The 19895-nt window shown below is 40.3% G+C and overlaps 1 protein-coding gene across 1 annotated transcript; it reads right to left on the bottom strand.

Annotated features, from left to right (window-relative positions):
* Positions 1-14041: 14041 nt before the first annotated feature.
* Positions 14042-16710, bottom strand: LOC135526448 (uncharacterized). Its single transcript, XM_064954829.1, has 2 exons — positions 16584-16710; positions 14042-16312 (listed from the first exon to the last, which is right to left on the bottom strand). Exons 1-2 carry the CDS (start codon positions 16698-16700, stop codon positions 14756-14758), a joined length of 1674 nt encoding a protein of 557 aa, XP_064810901.1. The 5' UTR covers positions 16701-16710; the 3' UTR covers positions 14042-14755.
* Positions 16711-19895: the final 3185 nt, after the last annotated feature.

Here is a 19895-nt window from a genome sequence, read left to right as displayed (position 1 = left end):
TCTGACCTAATTACAATTGCCAATTATTATAACAATTTTTGTTTTTTTTGTGCATGTCATTTGTTTTTTTTGTGTGTGTATTCCATTCACCACTGTTTGGAGGCTGGAAATATTTTGCGTGTGAATCAACGTGCGCGGGTAGCATAGTGAAGGAACACTTTGAAGTGATTATTTGACAATCAGATGAAAACATCATGACTGGTTGTCTTTATGCCACAATAAAAGGTAATACATTTTAAAAGTTAAATGATGACTAGGCCCACAGAGACTAGGCCCACAGAGATCCTATTGAATTAATAGGGATTCTATATGTAATTAAATTATTAGGCCCATCAAATGTTGGTGTACACAGGAGTTCTTGTACTGAAAAAATGTAATCTGACAATCAGACCCCTGCTCATCATTGGTACTTGGCCTAGTTCAAACCTTCGTTAGGCCCAAACCCTTTGTCCTCCAACATTGTATTGGCCTTGCAGATATAGTGTAGCAACATCATGTCAGCATGTGTCCATATTTTCAACAGGACAATTATGTCATTTACTGCCATTTAAAATTAATAGCAGAATATTGGCCACCTTTAGGCAATAAGATGGGGGAATTAGTAGCAGATTCAACTGATCATCTTTGCCTGTTAACCTTTGACTGATTATTGAATGGAATTCTATGTGCAGTCATTTGAAGGCTTGCAATGTTTTCTTGGCCTTATTAGATTCACATTGATTTAACCTTTCCTCCAATTAGATGAGAGATGGGTAGGGTTAAATCACCCCCAATTTAATGTGAAGCACTCCCAGTTTAACAGTGTAATTAGCAAAAGGCATATAGATATGTACCTGTCTTGAGTTGGCTGGTGCCCTCTATGCAGACACATATGCACACAGTAGACAATCTGTATGTCTTTTAAAGTACATACCTTATAGGAAAAAATGCAGTAGCATGCCTGCAGGTTGTTCACAGACAAATCAACACTGTGCCATGACTATAAAGTGCCCTGGTACTGCAATACTCTCCCAAGCCTTGTTTCAAAGCCAGCCGTTTGTGTGTGCACGGCAACCCAAGTGATGATGATGCACGTATCGAAACTAAAGCCCTCTAATAGCCAGGATTACAGATTGACGTGGGTGTCACAGATTCCTATGGAATTCAAACCTGAAATTTTGAGATATTTCTCTCTCCACCCACCAAGTGCAAAACAAGCACATCGACGTCATCCGTTGCTTTTAGTGAGCCCACATGAACAACATGGGCCCACACATTGAGTAATGTACAAAACAAACAAACTAATTGATGTGCTTTGTTAGTGCTCCATCATGATCATTGTTACTATTGTTGTTGTAATTATTAGGATCAGGGTGCCTTGGATATACTGCCCTGTACTGTATGTAATGTCAGTGCATTACATGACATTCGCCCATTTAAGCACTTTGGCTTACAAAGATCAAACAAACCCAATCATAGTCAAAAGCTGTGTGGTTGGAATTACTTACCATGCAAGTATATCACAATAAACTGTAATATCATACCTCGTTTGTACTGCAGTTCACAAGCTAAACATCACTAGGGACCTCTATGGATCTACAGAATATGAGGCCTCCTTTAATGTAACTGAATCTCCCACATTTTCATATGTAAATGTGAACAGAGGGTCCTCCAGTATTCCACTGTAATAGATTGACACGTTTACTGAAATTAGGGCGCATGTGGAGAATTTTTCATCCTCCCCTTTTCAGCTTTCTATCCTGTTTCATTTTGAGGAGCAAAACAATGAGGTTGGGATTGAATAGGCTTGCCAAAACCAGGTAATTAGGCTTACTCTGCAATTCCCCACAGAGGTTTTTCCCGAACACCCACGACTTAAAAAGCGGAGATAAAATCCAAGTTAACTCAAACAGCATTATTGCTCTATATTGACTGAAATAGGTTACAGATCCATAGCCATAAGCACAACACATAGGAACATGTACATAAATTCAATTGAGATGAAAATGTTTTTCATGATGATCATTTGCTTTTGTATTGTTCACACTTTGAAATCACCTTGGAAACAGGTTATTATTAAACTTACATTTTAGTCATATAACAGACACTCCTATCCTGAGCGACTTACATGAGAAATTAGGGTTAAGCGCCTTGCTCAAGGGCACATTGACAGATTTTTCACCTAGTCGGCTCAGGGATTCGAACAAGTGACCTTTCAAGTACTCTCCCAACGCTCTTAACCGCTAGGCTATCTGCTACCTTTAGTAGAGTCAATTTAATACAGAAAAAGCTGCTGACGAATATAATTTAAGGGGTCCTACCAAGGTGTCCAACCAATTCAGAGGTCAGCCCTAGACCATCTTGAATACATTCCGATGCTTCCTTGAGAGAACCACTGATCTTTCACCACAAACAGATATTCATTCAGATTCATTGATTTTAAAACTCATTACAATATTGCTTTGCGATTTAATTGTCTCAATTCTATGATCTACATGATTTCTCTAACTTAATTTAATTGAACACCATCCATGTACTTTTTTTCATATTTATGCATCAGTAGGCAATATCGACCAGTGTAATGAAATTCCCAGTTGTAAACCATATCCCAAGGTATTCTTGCTTCTTCCATAGGTTGCCTTAGTTTTGCTTTCCATTCTCCTGTCCGGATTTGCGATCATCATCTTGTTACCTGATTAATCATCTTCAGTTTCTAGAAAGCCTCTAACACTTTCTAGAAAACCAAACACTCGTGTTCAAAGAGCTCTTCCAGTAAACCTTATACAATCCACATATATAAAAATGGTTTAACAGAGTACTAAAGAAAATGCAACTTCTACACAGGGTTGCATGGTTTGGACCTGATAATGCGTCTTCAGTTTTCTGTTTATTACAAAAGACTAGAGACACAGTCATTGTAATGCATGCTCTGCCTATCCGAGCTGAAGAAATCACACTGATCTGCCCAAACTAGTCTTTGCCTTAAAATGGTGATTTGGCCCCTAAATCAAGGTGGGTAATCTACAGACTTTGATAACGTGTGTTCCGTCATTTCATTGAATTATTGGTCCTCCCAATACGTCTGAAGAGTTTGTAAAAATCCTGTGGCACTTGTATAAATGTTTTTTTTCCCTACTAGGGCTGACTTTGCGGATGACATGTCTCAGCTAGCTATCTTACGATGAAGGCACTAACGTAAGATGTTCTGGATAAGAGTGTCTCCTAAATGACGTGTTTCATATGATCACCTAGTGGAGGACAGAGGGATACTGGAATGAGGCCTCTGCTTTCTTCTCCGTACTCCTCTTACCTCTGGGAAGGATAGGGACACTCACTTGGTAGTTGCTGATGGTGGTGGTGGGAAAATAACTAGGAAGTTGGTATGTCTATCCATCATCCTGTCATGAAAGACCTAATCTCCAACCAATGGAGGCCGTTATAGCAGGCATATTACATCCTGATATTTGGGGATTCCTCCTAATGGATACCCTAATATCATGCTTCTATCCCTGGGGTTCCTCGTTGAGCACACCTTGCAGATATAAAATGACCGAATAGGGGTAAGAAATATGGCTGACAGGTGATGTTGTAACCATATTGCTCACACTTCCATTCATTTCAGATCCATAAGGAGTAGAAAGTAATACAAACAAATATAATATTGTAATATAACACATCATCATTTTGTGGATAAGAAAAAGAAAATAAATGAAGCTGCAATGTGTAAATGTCAATCCAGTCATATAATATCAACCTGATATTTTAACGTGGATAATTACTGAACAGTAATCCCTAAGGTGTCAGTCCCTTTGGTGCTGCTGCTTGTTAATGGAGATCGACTTGGGTTCATTAATATGCGTTATTGAGGTTGCACTATTAATTGAATGATACCTTGCAGCATATTGCATGGGAGATGTGGGGATCTCAATTTAATAAGGGCAAGTGTGCAAAAAGGTCAAAATATGACACTCAAATAATGTCGGTATTGTCTTGGTATGGTTAGCATGTGGCTTGCGTTTTCATTAATTTTCTATGATGCCACTGCCTTCCGGTCTGTAGCTAGCTAGCATATAAAATAATAATAAGTCCTTAAGCCTTCAGCTACTTCTAGGTACAGTTGAGACTTGGGGGGTGTATTATGGTGGACTTGAGGTGGGCTGAGTGATGACCATACACTTAAATTATCATGACCAATTATCCAGGAACTTCCCTAAGCCACTCTTGGGGAGTGCTTACGCACACACACACGCAAATGCACACGCACGCACACACACACGCACACACACACGCACACACACACACACACACACACACACACACACACACACACACACACACACACACACACACACACACACACGCGTGCGCATGTGCACGTGCACGCGCACACGCACACACACACACACACACACATGCACACACACACACACACACACGCACACACGCACACACGCACACATATAGTACTCAGACAGTGAGTCACAACATGCCTTTGCTGCCATGATCAGTCCACTGCTGAATCATTTCTGATATGCCTCTGACATTATGAGACAGATAAGTGCAGATGGCAGTATATACTGTACATGTAGGCTTAGTGCCTCCTTCTGGGAGTTGGAGGTGAAGAGCTCCGATGTGCTGCATATACTGTACATGTAGGCTTAGTGCCTCCTTCTGGGAGTTGGAGGTGAAGAGCTCCGATGTGCTGCTTCTGCCTTTCCTCTTGTTCAGAACCCTGAGAGGGGCCATTCCAGGGGCTGGTGCCTTCCTCCTCTCTCTCCAACCCTCAAAGTTCCAGAATGGAGGCAATTGTAGTCAGGGAGAAATCCAAGCCAATCTCATTGAAATCAATGGCATTAGAGTCATTGGTGATGCCTTTCCCATTTACACTGAACAAAAATATAAATGCAACATGTAAACTGTTAGTCCCATGTTTCATGAGCTGAAATAAAATGTAACAGACATTTTCCATATGCGTAAAAATGTTATTTCTCTCAAATGTTGTACACAAATGTGTTTACACCCATGTTTGTGAGAATGACTCCTTTGCCAAGACAATCCATCCACCTGACAAGTGTGGCAAATCAAGGAGCTGATTAAATAGAATGATCATTACACAAGTGCACCTTGTGCTGGGGACAATAAAAGGCCATTCTAAAATGTGCCGTTTTGTCACACAACACAATGCAACAGATGTGTCAGGGATTTCCTCCTCTTCTTCTGAAGAGGAGAGGCGAAAAAGATCAGAGGACCAATATGCGGCGTGGTAAGTGTCCATGGTTCTTTTTAATACGTAAAGGTACACATGAACAACTGACTACAAAAACAAGAAATGTGAAAAACCCCAAACAGTCCTATCTGGTACAGACACAGAGACAGGAACAATCACCCACAAACACACAGTGAAACCCAGGCTACCTAAGTATGATTCTCAATCAGAGACAACTAATGACACCTGCCTCTGATTGAGAACCATACTAGGCCGAAACATAGAAATACCCAAATCATAGAAAAACAAACATAGACTGCCCACCCCAACTCACGCCCTGACCATACTAAGTAAAGACAAAACAAAGGAAATAAAGGTCAGAACGTGACAAGATGTCTCAAGTTTTGAGGGAGCGTGCAATTGGTATGCTGCCTGCAGGAATGTCCACCAGAGCTGTTGCCAGAGAATTTATGTTCATTTCTCTACCAAAAGCCGCCTCCAACGTCGTTTTAGGCAGTTTGGCAGTTTGTTCAACCGGCCTCACAACCAGAGACCCTGTGTACTGTATGGAGTCGTGTGAGCGAGCGGTTTTCTCATGTCAACGTTGTGAACATTGTGCCCCATGGTGACAGTGGGGTTATGGTATGGGCAGGCATGGACAATGAACACAAATTCATTTTAGCGATGGTAATTTAAATGCACAGGGATACAGTGACGAGATCCTGAGGCCCATTATCGGGCCATTCATCCACCACTATTACCTCATGCTTCCGCATGATAATGCACGGCCCCATGTCGCAAGGATCTGAACACAATTTCAGGAAGCTGAAAATGTCCTTGTTCTTCCATGGCCTGCATATTCACCAGACATGTCAGCCATTGAGCATGTTTGGGATGTTCTGGATTGACTTGTACGAGAGAGTGTTCCAGTTCCCGACAAAATCCAGCAACTTCGCACAACAATTATATTTAAAAAAAAATCTCAGTCTAACAAAAAAAAATATAACTTGACTTTAAAATGAAATCATGTATCAAGCATCTTATCAACCCTCAAACTCATACTAAGAAAACACCTACAAATTGAGCATTAGTAATTCAACTTTTTATGAGGTTAGTTCATACATGAATCTGTATGTAATTTAATTTCCAGCTAGTCATTTGTTTTTGCACCATTGTCAGAAAATTCTTCATGACTGCAAATCTGTTTGATCCGAATAGTATCCATATTGGAAATGATTTGCTCTGATCTACTAACACAGAACATGAGTTCCCTTGGAAACCATATTATGAAATGTCCAACATTCTGACAAGGAGTACAACATGACATCACAGCAAAGCCCAAGCATGATTGGAGGGCAATTTGACTGAATTCTGGAATATGACATACATCATGACATCATAGCATAACCAGTGTTGAGGAGCAGGAATGTGAGCAACTAACGGTAAATTAAAACGATAGCACTTCCAAAACTACGTCAAACATTCTATATCTATCATGAAAGCATATTCTGTGACAGTCAACTCCATTATAATGGAGATCGGAGGTGACCAATGTGGTTAAATGGTGTTCAAGGTCATATAGGAAAATTGTGGACTATCAGTTAGCTCCAACACACACACCATTGTACAGCATAGTACAGCCCCCTGCCTCCAAAACCCTATCTCCTAGCTCATGCTCCCATTCACAATTCCTCTCTCACCTGGGTCTCCTCTCATTGTTTCTGGGTCACACTGGAAAACATCTAGCCACAGAGTTATTCTTTCCCCTTAACCTTGCCACAACCAATTTATCCCCCTCATTCATAGAGTCATTATAGGATTTGATGATCCTCTGTGTGTGGTGTCCGCAGATGCAGATGTAGGATCTTAATTTAAGCCGTATTGTCGCAGCAAAATAATTCTGCTGCAACAGGATTTAACATTTTTGTCCATAATGCTGCTTGTGAGGTGCTTAAGCTGGTTAAAATGTAGGGTTGAAAAATGTATGGAAAGTTCCCAGAATTTTGCCACCCTAGCTGTATGAAAAGTGAAATATTGTTAATATATCTGTTTGTTAGTGCGGGTTTTCAGTTAGTTTTTGTAAATCATGAAGCTCATCGGCATTTCATGCGGTGCAGAAAAATTCTCAGCAACCAAAGACTGATCAAGTTAAGATCCCACAAATCTGTATGCATAGGCTGACATTGAAGAGACTTTCTCCATTATCGCCTTTTTTATTTGGTCATGCACCAGTGTTGTTAATGATGGGGAAAGGAAATAGCATGGCTAGTAATGTGAAATAATGCTCTGGGAGAAGTAAGTCATTAAGATGAACTGTGTGAAGTCACCCAATAGAGTTTCGCTGCCTGTGGACATTGCTAAACACACATGTGATTGCATGACTGTATGTCCTTACAGTAAAGGGAGGCATGTGGTCTTAACACATTATTTCTAGGTCCTTTTTAAACCCTTGGCAACTAGGCTTGTGCCAACTAATGGATTCTGTGCTGTGGTATCACCATACTTTGCAACGATTTGAACAACATTAACAGCATAATAAAACCTTAGCTGAATTCAGCTACATTAGCCATATCAGCTAATTGAATTGTCACTTTCACATACGAAAGTCTTGCCCATCGGTGATAAATCACCAAGGTGATACAAATAAATCACTGATTACAGATGGCCAACATCCCTTTGCGTTGTTTTACGATACAAGCACAAATTCACAAGACAATGTTCCCTCGATCCAAATTGTTTTCTTTTGAACCGAATGGCAGTAAACGGAAAGCTTTGGGGGATTTTGATAAACAAGCCACTTCTTTCTGGAGTGTTAACAAAGCATGGGGGACTGAAGGTCGGATGTTTATTAGAAGTGCAAGTGGAGTGTGCAATTGCCTCCTTGTCTCAAGGAGAAAGAGGGTGCTGCTAAGTCTAATGTTTCTCAACGGGCTCCATTGTTTCGCCCTCAAAACTCATCAATCATTCTAGCGTCAATACAGAGGAGCATCATGGCCAGACAATGCATTCCCCCTCGTGTTCAGTCATGGACAGAGAGAGTGGAGCTGCGATGTAGGGTGGAGCACATAGCACTTCTGCTCATCACTCATCAAGTCGTTCCTCTGAGTGTGTTTCCAAAACAAAGTAAGTACATGGTTAATACACAATAGCTTAACTTAAGTTACTGATTCTTACCAACTATGGCCCCCTTTGTGTTATGTACACACACTGGATTGATAAACCAACTCAAAGGAATTGTGAAAAAATCTCTTAGAGTTATTGCTTCACATAGCATTTCTTCACACAGGAACTAACATTGTGCTCTTGAGAGAGAGGAAGGAAGAGCTAAAAAATGACACAACTCGATGCCTGATTATTTAAGTGGTTGATATACTCAACCATTTAGGTTGCTGAGTCCAAGACATTATAAAGACAGGTAATGACTAGTACTGTAGGCTGAGGATATAGCGTAACTTGCCGCAGACTAGACTGACCACCTCAATTAAAATGATTTGGCAATCATAAATGGGATCAGAAGTCTTTGGATTTTAAGCTCTTTTTGTCAAATCTGCTGATTGTATGAACCAGCCTCAGGTAGCCTAGTGGTTGGAGCATTGGGCCAGTAACAGAAAGTTTGCTAGATTGAATCCCTAAGCTGACAAGATAAAAGAAATTGGTCGTTCTGCCCCTGAATAAGGCAGTTGTAAATAAGAATTTGTTGTAAATAAGAATTTGTTCTTAACTGACTTGCCTAGTTAAATAAAGGTCAAATAAAACTAAAACTCATAGCAATCTTTGATTAATATGTCCTGCATCAACAGCTGAGCTGGAGAAGTTGAGTCAAATTCAGAGCTGCTACAACACGTTGGTGTGGTGTGTTTCATGGAAACTGAGGATATAGAGGCTCTACAATTTCTGGAAATATTGGCCAACGATGACAGCATAGCAATGAAAATAACATTAATAATAAACATATAAAATAACATTGACATTAGATGTAGAAATGCATGTTGTTACCAAGACCATTTCTGCAGTTTATGTACCATTCACAGAGCTAATTTCAGACCGCAAGTTAAATTAAAGTAATCAATCTGGAATAGAGAGGCTCTAGCTTTTGTTTTCATGCTGTGGTCTCATTGTTTTTTATTCAAATAGTTCATGATGACTCATGAGGCCAATTGTAAAACTTGGATGGGCCACAACCCACAGGTTAGGGAATAAAGGGTTGCTTTAGTGTCTGACCAACTGTCTCACTTACCCGCTGAAGAGGTAGTCAAATATACAGTACCAATCAAAAGGTTGGACACACAGATGACCTGGCCTCCACAATCACTCGACCTCAACCCAATTGAGATGATTTGGGATGAGTTGGATCGCAGAGTGAAGGAAAAGCAACCAACAAGTGTTCAGCATATGTGGGAGCTCCTTCAAAACTGTTGGAAAAGCATTCCAGGTGAGGCTGGTTGAGAGAATGACAAGAGTGTGCAAAGCTGTCATCAAGGCAAAGGGTGGCTACTTTGAATAATCTCAAACATAAAATATATTTGATTCGTTTAACACTTTTTTTGTTACTGCATAATTCCATATGTGTTATTTCATAGTTTTGATGTCTTCACTATTATTCTAAAATATAGAAAATAGTACAAATAAAGAAAAACCCTTGAATGAGTCGGGGTGTCCAAACTTTTGACTGCTACTGTTCGTTCTGTACTGCCGTGTCCCAATACTCTTAAACCACTTCCTATTTCAAAGGAATGGATCGCTTTCTGCCATCCTACTTTAATTGAAGTTCCCTACAGATCAGTGGTCAGTCATGATAAAAGTAATCAAGGAAAGAAGTCTATATGACTAGAGACACAGAATATGACCAAAATAAAGTCTTAGCATAAAGCTGGGTATAAAGGAAGATGGTAAACTTGAGGGAGAGTTCAGAAGAATAAGGCCATGATCCTCCACAGGCAAGGAAAGCAGTGTATTCCCAATGCAGGTACGTTTTGAATAAAATATGGTGGAGTAAATTAGGTTTGTGGCAGGCCAGCTCCAACGCTGCAGTGGAACATTAATTAGAATCCCTTGATAGGTGTAAAATGTTAATGGTTTGACTGATCACATTTTCATGGAGCACAACAGGTGAGGCTTGCTCTCAGTGATAGGCTCATTCAACCGGCATGAACCACATGGAAAGCACAAACTGAAGCAGACAAGCGAGTTAGGGGCTGGCAGTTTCGAACTCGAAAAGAAAACCGAATAAAACTAACAACAACAACCAAAGCCTGTATTGATCAAAATAATCATACCAGTATGCTGAAAATCAATATAGCAGTCTTACATATATAGTTACGTACACAATTACATACACACTAAATGTAATATGGAATAAAATGGAATGGACAAAATGGCAATCTGTTGTCAAGCAGATGAATGACATGAGGCTCCTCATGAAGGTCTAGGAGAGCAGAACAACAGCAAGAAACAGAGGGATAGAAACAGAGGGATAGAAACAGAGGGATAGAAACAGAGGGATAGAAACAGAGAGATATAAACAGAGGGATAGAAACAGAGGGATATAAACGGAGGAATAGAAACAGGGGGATAGAAACAGAGGGATAGAAACAGAGATATATAAACAGAGGGATAGAAACAGAGGGATAGAAACAGAGGGATAGAAACAGAGGGATAGAAACAGAGGGATAGAAACAGGGGGATAGAAACAGGGGGATAGAAACAGGGGGATAGAAACAGAGGGATAGAAACAGGGGGATAGAAACAGGGGGATAGAAACAGAGGGATAGAAACAGAGTGATAGAAACAGGGGGATAGAAATAGGGGGATAGAAACAGGGGGATAGAAACAGAGGGATAGAAACAGAGGGATATAAACAGAGGGATAGAAACAGGGGGATAGAAACAGAGGGATAGAAACAGAGGGATAGAAACAGAGGGATAGAACCAGGGGGATAGAAACAGAGGGATAGAAACAGAGGGATAGAAACAGAGGGATAGAAACAGAGGGATAGAAACAGGGGGATAGAAACAGAGGGATAGAAACAGATTGATATAAACAGGGGGATAGAAACAGGGGGATGGAAACAGAGGGATAGAAACAGGGGGATAGAAACAGGGGGATAGAAACAGAGGGATAGAAACAGGGGGATAGAAACAGGGGGACAGAAACAGAGGGATAGAAACAGAGATATATAAACAGAGGGATAGAAACAGAGGGATATAAACGGAGGGATAGAAACAGAGGGATAGAAACAGAGGGATAGAAACAGGGGGATAGAAACAGAGGGATAGAAACAGAGGGATAGAAACAGAGGGAGAGAAACAGGGGGATAGAAACAGAGGGATAGAAACAGAGGGATAGAAACAGAGGGATATAAACAGGGGGATAGAAACAGGGGGATAGAAACAGAGGGATAGCAACAGGGGGATAGAAACAGAGGGACAGAAACAGAGGGATAGAAACAGAGATATATAAACAGAGGGATAGAAACAGAGGGATAGAAACAGAGGGATATAAACGGAGGAATAGAAACAGGGGGATAGAAAACAGAGGGATAGAAACAGGGGGATAGAAACAGAGATAGAAACAGGGGGATAGAAACAGAGGGATAGAAACAGAGGGATAGGAACAGGGGGATAGAAACAGGGGGATAGAAACAGAGGGATAGAAACAGAGGGATAGAAACAGGGGGATAGAAACAGAGGGATAGAAACAGAGGGATAGAAACAGAGGGATAGAAACAGGGGGATAGAAACAGAGGGATAGAAACAGAGGGATAGAAACAGAGGGAGAGAAACAGGGGGATAGAAACAGAGGGATAGAAACAGAGGGATAGAAACAGAGGGATATAAACAGGGGGATAGAAACAGGGGGATAGAAACAGAGGGATAGCAACAGGGGGATAGAAACAGAGGGACAGAAACAGAGGGATAGAAACAGAGATATATAAACAGAGGGACAGAAACAGAGGGATAGAAACAGAGGGATATAAACGGAGGAATAGAAACAGGGGGATAGAAAACAGAGGGATAGAAACAGAGATATAGAAACAGAGGGATAGAAACAGAGGGATAGAAACAGAGGGATAGAAACAGGGGGATAGAAACAGAGATAGAAACAGGGGGATAGAAACAGAGGGATAGAAACAGAGGGATAGAAACAGGGGGATAGAAACAGGGGGATAGAAACAGAGGGATATAAACAGAGGGATAGAAACAGAGGGATAGAAACAGGGGATAGAAACAGGGGGATAGAAACAGGGGGATAGAAACAGAGGGATAGAAACAGAGATATATAAACAGAGTGATATAAACAGAGGGATAGAAACAGGGGGATGGAAACAGAGGGATAGAAACAGTGGGATAGAAACAGAGGGATAGAAACAGGGGGATAGAAACAGGGGGATAGAAACAGAGGGATAGAAACAGATAGATATAAACAGAGGGATAGAAACAGAGGGATAGAAACAGGGGGATAGAAACAGGGGGATAGAAACAGGGGGATAGAAACAGAGGGATAGAAACATAGATATATAAACAGAGTGATATAAACAGAGGGATAGAAACAGGGGGATGGAAACAGAGGGATAGAAACAGGGGGATAGAAACAGGGGGATAAAAACAGAGATATAGAAACAGGGATAGAAACAGAGGGATAGAAACAGAGGGATAGAAACAGGGGGATAGAAATAGGGGGATAGAAACAGGGGGATAGAATCAGGGGATAGAAACAGAGGGATAGAAACAGGGGGATCGAAACAGAGGGATAGAAACAGAGAGAAAGAAAAAAGTGTCCTTTGAAACTCGTTAAGAGCATTCAGGTTGCCGAAGACATCATCACCTACTCCTTATTTGATTTGAGGAGAAGGGTGAGATTGTGTTATGTTCTCTAATGAGAGGAGATGCGACCTGAAGCCCCGGAGAGAGGGTGCCTGTCTGCCACTTCAACTTGGTGACATTTTGTGCCCGCTCACGGTCAAACTGTAGAGAGAGCAAGGACAAGGTTGAGGATGATGTGCACTCGGCAGAGAGTCTGGCAGGGCTACGGTGGAGTGGGTCTATGTGGCATTCTTTTCAATGCTTCCTTAGTGTTTAGATCACAGTGACAGGACTAATGAGGTCAGTGTCATCAGGTCAGTGTCATCACTGTGCATACACTACGGAAGACATTGCATGGAGTATTCTGAATGTTTAAGTCTATGGCCAGAATATTTGTTTAGCATGATTAAATTGTAATTATTTCAAGTCTATCAGCAGGTAATCAGTGACCTATTTGCTAAACGCTCAGGTTATAATGCAAGGTAATTTCCTGTCTTGGCAGTAGTCATAAACAAAAGACTAAATCAAATAATAATATTAGGTTTCTTTAATGTAGCCTACACACGCCTATAAATGGCTTACATGCTGTAGATAACGGTACACTAACCAGCTGGTATGCATTAGCTTGTAATAATAACCATAGAAATAGCCATTACAGCTATTATTTCCATTCAATACATGTTTCCCTAAAAAGGAAAGAGAGATCAGCCTTTCTCAAGAATGCATCCAATGACCTTGTGCATATCTATCCATCTTGCTCTCTCTTTATATACAGTACCAGTCAAAAGTTTGGACACACCTACTCATTCAAGGGTTTTTCTTTTTTTGTACTATTTTCAACATTGTAGAATAAGACATCAAAACTATGAAATAACACATATGGAGTCATGTAGTAACCCAAACAAGTGTTAAACACATTAATTTTATATTTGGGATTCTTCAAAGTAGCCACCTTGCCTTGATGACAGCTATGTACGCTCATTTTGTTATTTAATGGCGTTGATGTCTTCACTATTATTCTATAGTGTAGAAAATAGTAAAAGGAACTTTTGACTGGTACTATATATTTATTTATTTATATATTCTTCTTCTTTTTTTTTACAATAAACAATAAAAAACTTAACATTTACATACATTTCCACAAACATTAATGACATCATACATGCTCACACCCACATGTTCCCACCATATCTACCCCCGTATCCACCCCCGATACTTGCAAGGCTCTGCCCCATATGACTTCAAATTATGTTGTTGTTTCTGTCTGTAGACAAATTGTTTTACATATTTAAATAACAAGGCATTGATTCTTCCCTCCTCTTAACGACGGAGTTTCATTTGACTTTCAGTATTTAAGTAATAGTTTCTCTAATGTAAGTGAAGAAAATAATATTGCCCAGTCCATTGGGTATCTTACTAAGTCTTGAAATATTCACCAGGTCTTGAAATATGCAGATAGATTGATTAAAAGTAAACTTACATTAGAAAACTTTTGACAGACAGCTTTCTAATTCTGCCCATAACGTTTGGACTTCATAGCACTCTCAGAAGGCATTAACTAGTGAGTCATTGCTAGTTTTACACTTAAGACATGACTCTGCTGTTGTCCTGTAGAATTTATGAATTTTGTCTCTCGTATGATAAATGATGTACATGATCTTTTTCTGACTCAAATAGAATTCCCTCAACATTGCTGTGACGTCCAAAATCTTTCGAAATGTCCAAAATGGCTTTTTAATTCTGTCAGTGCTCTCCTCACAGACAGCCTTTAGTCCAGGTTCTGTGGTGACTCCCTCCTCTGGATGATGTCATACACGGAGTGCCAATGCCCCCGCCGAAGAGCTGTGTACGTGTCATCCAACTCATCTGGGTCCGCATAGATATGTTCAACGTTTTCATAGTTGGGGGAGCTCTCCCTCCTACTGACATCTAGATGAGCGCCATCATTATTGACAGTTTGGATGTTCATTCTAATATCATGCCCTCCCATGTTTCTCCTTTTCAGTGTGCTAAAGGTAAAGACCAGAAGAGCTGCGACAGTCAGGAGAACCACCACCACCAGAACAACAATTAACCCAGACACTGGTCCTTTAGTGACGGTGAGTGTAGCTTTCAGGGAGGGTAACTCCTCCTGACCAATCAGTGCACAGGAGTAGCTACCTGCATCCTCACTGCTGACTGTGTGGATTGTTATGTAACCTTTTTCACCATTTGGGCTGGTTATGCGTTGTCCATCTTTGTACAAGATGAAGCCCCCAAAGCCTTGTGGAAGACCACACTGGGTATGACACCAGATCGACACAGAGGCTCCTTGGTCCACGACGTCAGGATATACATGCACATATAAGTCTGTGACAGACAGGGAGACCGCTGGCGAATTGAAGTATGTCCCTTGTGTTTTGAACAGGAACCTGTACTTGGACGAGTCGCTCTTTCTCAAATCTGTGATTCTCAGGGTGCAGTCACTACCGTTGCCACGATATTCCACACGACCCACATACTCCGGGTGCCAAGTCAGATCTTCAGGCTCCATTCTGAGATCTGTACTATTCACCCAAAGTGTCTCTGAGATATTGAGACCTCTGGGGAATGTGTAAGTGCAAGGTAGGTCTACATATGACCCAGGGAAGCCACAGATTGTCTTGGAGATGTAACTCACATCCAAACAGTTTCTTTGTAGACACACTGCAGGAGCACGGAGATCCTCATAGCCCTTTATAGCACAGGAGTAGCTGCCTGTATACCTACTATTGATTGAGTTGAGGGACAGGCTGAAGGTGTTGGTGTATAGAACTATTTTAGCGTTCTTGTACCAGATGTAGGTGGGGTCATCACTCAGAGTGCAGTTAGTGGTACAGGTCAGTTTCACCCCCTGTCCATTTGTCACAGAATCGTTCTTTATCTGCAGATTTGTGACAATCAACTTGATTCCAGGAACACTATTTATCCATCCAGAGGACTCTGTCTTAAATCTAAAGTGATAGACACCCTCATCACTCTTTCTAATATCTCTTATTTCAAGGAAAGATCTGCCACCAAACGTCAAACGACCTTTATATTCTGGGTCTGTGGAGAGGTCGTCAGGTATAGTCTTGTCCCTCCATTTCCACATCTGTTTTTTTTTAAACCAGTAGAGGTTTTGGTATTCCCTTTTGGTATTTGTTGGATGGAGGCATCTTACTTTCACAGTTTGTCCCTGTAATGCACAGATAGTCAACTCTGCACAGGTGAAATTCACCACGTTCACAGACAGAAGACCTGGTATGAAGAGAAACAGTCCAAAAAGCGTTCTTCCTGTCAGTGTCATGGGGATCTCTGTGGTTACCTATAGTGTAGAGGCAATAACATCATAGATATAGTGAATCAAGTATTTGATGAAGATTTTAGCATGAAATGTTTGCCTCATATTACTCAATATTTGTTCTAACCCAAACTGCTCTAGAGCCCAAAAACTACTTTGACGTCAATGTCAACAAACTTTTCCAGAAGTTGAAAAGCTAGATTTTTGACAAATGAGAGCAGAAGTCTTGGGGTTTTAAGCTGTGTGAATTGAGAGAAATGTAATTAGTGAAGTAAATAATCACAAAGATACTTACACTTTGGAAAAGATGCTCAACTGATACCTTCAACATTTCTGGCAGCACAGTTGAACGAAATATAACTGTGAAGATGTTTCTTAATAAACGGAGGCAGGACATGTTGCTGATACACATCTCACACACTTCCTTCCCTTTAAGACACATTGGTGGTGTGATGACCATATAAGGCAAAGAACAGACTCTGACTAACTTTATATGGGATACCTGACACTGTTGGCTAAGATAAATGTAGCTGAAACATTTCAAATCACTTCTGTTACAGCTCTATGTTACAGCTCTATGTTATGTTACACCATTAACATCTCTATTGGTTAGGTAAATGATTTCCCCCCCTTTTATCCCCTGAGAATTACAATCTAATATTTCATATATTTCACAATCAGGAAGAGGTTGCTTAAACTAACAACAAACTAACAAATGAGAGTGATAAGGGGATGTGGGGGAGATGAATTCGTACAAGTAGATTACACAACTTGACTTTGACCAATAAAGCTCCACCAACATGGTAGCACGTCCAAAAGACAAATGTTGTACTACAGAAAAGTTACGGCTCTGACGATTTTATACCAATGCAATTTGACAGGATTTGATACAGCAGCCTCATCCAGCAACCTTGACAAATAAAGTGATACAGTATTGACAGCATCTCAAACAGTAAGCAGTGATGAGGGAAAACAAGTGATAAAGGTTCAGGCGTTTGAATGTTAATATGAGAAAAGCCAAATACCATGCATCTGCACAATAGTGATAAGGAAGCACTTTTGATTTCTCCAAACAAAACAATGTTTGTATGAGATAGCCTCTCCATCCGTCTTCTATCCCAGAGGTAGCTGTTTATACTCTGATGAATATACATCATATTACCTGAGACAAGGAGATGAGAAAACCCATTAAAGGGCTCATGTCATGGGAAATGATGGAGCCTGGAAATAGAGGGACAGGTTTGAAATGGCTCAATCTCAGGCAATTATTTCTTTGCAGATTGCACCGCATGCATATCGTATGAGATCAAATGCTGGTGACCATGTTTTGTTTGTGTAGATGGATATTTGAATTGCTGAACAGATCCAGCCACTCTGAGGGCGGTCCATTCCCCAGGCTGAGTGAAAACCACAATACTAAAGCACGGAGATCCAATTTTACAGTAGACTCATCTCTCTTCAAGCTAATCAATTCTGTACATCTAACGATACAATTCTAGGCTTGCACAATTCCTCAGTTTTACTAGATAGCTTCAGAATGTGAGCTCTTAGTTCGCTTGTGAGTTATTGCTTTTACAAATAGGCCAATATAACTTGCCTCCTTTATACTGTCTATGAACTGGGAACTCCATGATGTATTCTACATTGATATTCCATAATGTGAGCACTCATAAATACTTTGCTGGGCAATGTCAAGTCAGGTTTGCAGCATCTCTTCAGTGGCCCTTGAAGGCTGTGAAAGCTGTTCGCTGCCACGGGCAACTCCACACTAATTTCCCCACCCTAAGCACTTGCTAGGTTCCTAGAATAGATAATGAAGTTTTCTTCTTCTTTTTCGAAAGAGAGAAATTAAATCACATCACTGGTTAACAGTTGGGGCTGATTCATCACATTAAAACAGAGATTATTCTGATGAATTCAGTTCGCTTTTCTTTCTTGTCTTTCATCAGGCGATGGTAATTCAATCCCTTTCTTCAATCAGCTCATCTAAGGAATAACCAAGATCATTTGCTAGCCATCTTCTCTAGCCATCTTGTCTCTATGCACTCGGAGGTCTACACAAAAGACCACTGACGACCCCAGTATAGCTCATATGAGTCTTTCTGTGGAATATTGCACGTTGAATAGTGCAGTGCCTCTTTCTCTGCTTAATCATTCCTTATGTGCACATATGTTTTGTAAATGGATTATAATAGGTTTTCAGAACAGAATGTGAATTCTTGTGTGCATGACAATAGAGATATGTGCATAACGCCTTCTTTGTTGCTCAATTATTCTTCTAAATTGTGTGTATGTAGGCTATTAGGAAACAGATGGGACATCCACGCCTTGGAATTAGCATAAGAAATTCCCTATCAGAACCTCTGGCACAAAAACTTTAGGGAAGCACAGTCAAACAGGCAGGACTTAAACCGAACCATCAGAAATGTAATACAGGAGTTTAGTAGCGTTCAAGGGTTATTATGTTTGTTGCAATCTTTCTGTGGTTTTATGTATGATTAAATCTGCAGCAAGTACTCGTTGATATAAAGGCCCAGTGCAGTCAAAAACGTGATTCTCAAGTGTTTTATATATATTATTTGGACACTATGAGCTTGGAATAATACTGTGAAATTGTGAAAATTATGATAATGCACTTTTATTGTAAGAGCTGTTTGAAATTACAGCCTGAAATTGCAGTTTTGGCTTGTCTGGTGACATCACCAGGTGATAAATGAGTTGACGATCTAGAAGAAAAAGAAACGCACACCTATTAAGACGAGGTGCTGGCTAGCGGAGTAGAAACTTGAAAATAAAAATAAAAGAGAGCCGCACACTCTTGGAGCTCATGCAAAAATTTAATACCAACGTTTCGACAGCCAAGCTGTCTTCATCAGGGTATAATCACAAACACTGCGGGATGACTCGTTTATATAGTGTCAAAGGACACAGGTGTCTGTAATCATGGCCAGGAGTGGCCTAATATCATTGGTTAATAATCAAATATTAAAATGTCATACAATGAACAGCATACAAACAAATGGATAGCATACGATCATAGATTAATTTGACTATACAAGTTTACACACAATTACAATGGCAAAGTCACAATAATCACAAGAATGGCTTCAGATCAAAGTCTACGTTGAGACCGAAGGGCGCAAGGGTCTTTAAATTAAAGATCCAGGCAGCCTCTCGTTTTAACAATAAATTATCAAGGTCACCCCCTCTCCTAGGGAGGGTGACATGTTATAAATGAGTTGACCCCTGTAGGTTTAAGCCCTTAGATTACAATATTTACTAAAGCTAACATGTATCCTTATTTTAAGATGGTCATAAAATGTATAATTTTATCTTTATTTTTACTATTTTCTAGAACATTGTAGAATAATAGTGAAGACATCAAAACTATGAATCATGTAGTAACCAAAAACGTGTTAAACAAATCACAATATATTTTTTATTTGAGATTCTTCAAAGTAGCCACCCTTTGCCTGGATGACAGCTTGGCATTCTCTCAACCAGCTTCATGAGGTAGTCATCTGGAATGCATTCCAATTAACAGGTGTGCCTTGATAAAAGTACATTTGTGAAATGTCTTTCCTTCTTAATGCATTTGAGCCAATCA

The sequence above is a fragment of the Oncorhynchus masou genome, chromosome 32, assembly GCF_036934945.1.
Source record: "Oncorhynchus masou masou isolate Uvic2021 chromosome 32, UVic_Omas_1.1, whole genome shotgun sequence".
NCBI classification, from domain to species: domain Eukaryota; kingdom Metazoa; phylum Chordata; class Actinopteri; order Salmoniformes; family Salmonidae; genus Oncorhynchus; species Oncorhynchus masou.
This window is presented reverse-complemented; position numbering and strand designations above follow the sequence as displayed.

What these genes read in the sequence shown, in the direction of transcription:
- LOC135526448 (XM_064954829.1), bottom strand. Translation starts at nt 16,700, where the DNA reads ATGTGTATCAGCAACATGTCCTGCCTCCGTTTATTAAGAAACATCTTC. An exon ending in TTGAGCATCTTTTCCAAAGT is followed by an intron (nt 16,313 to 16,583) that starts GTAAGTATCTTT and finishes TCTACACTATAG; the next exon opens with GTAACCACAGAGATCCCCAT.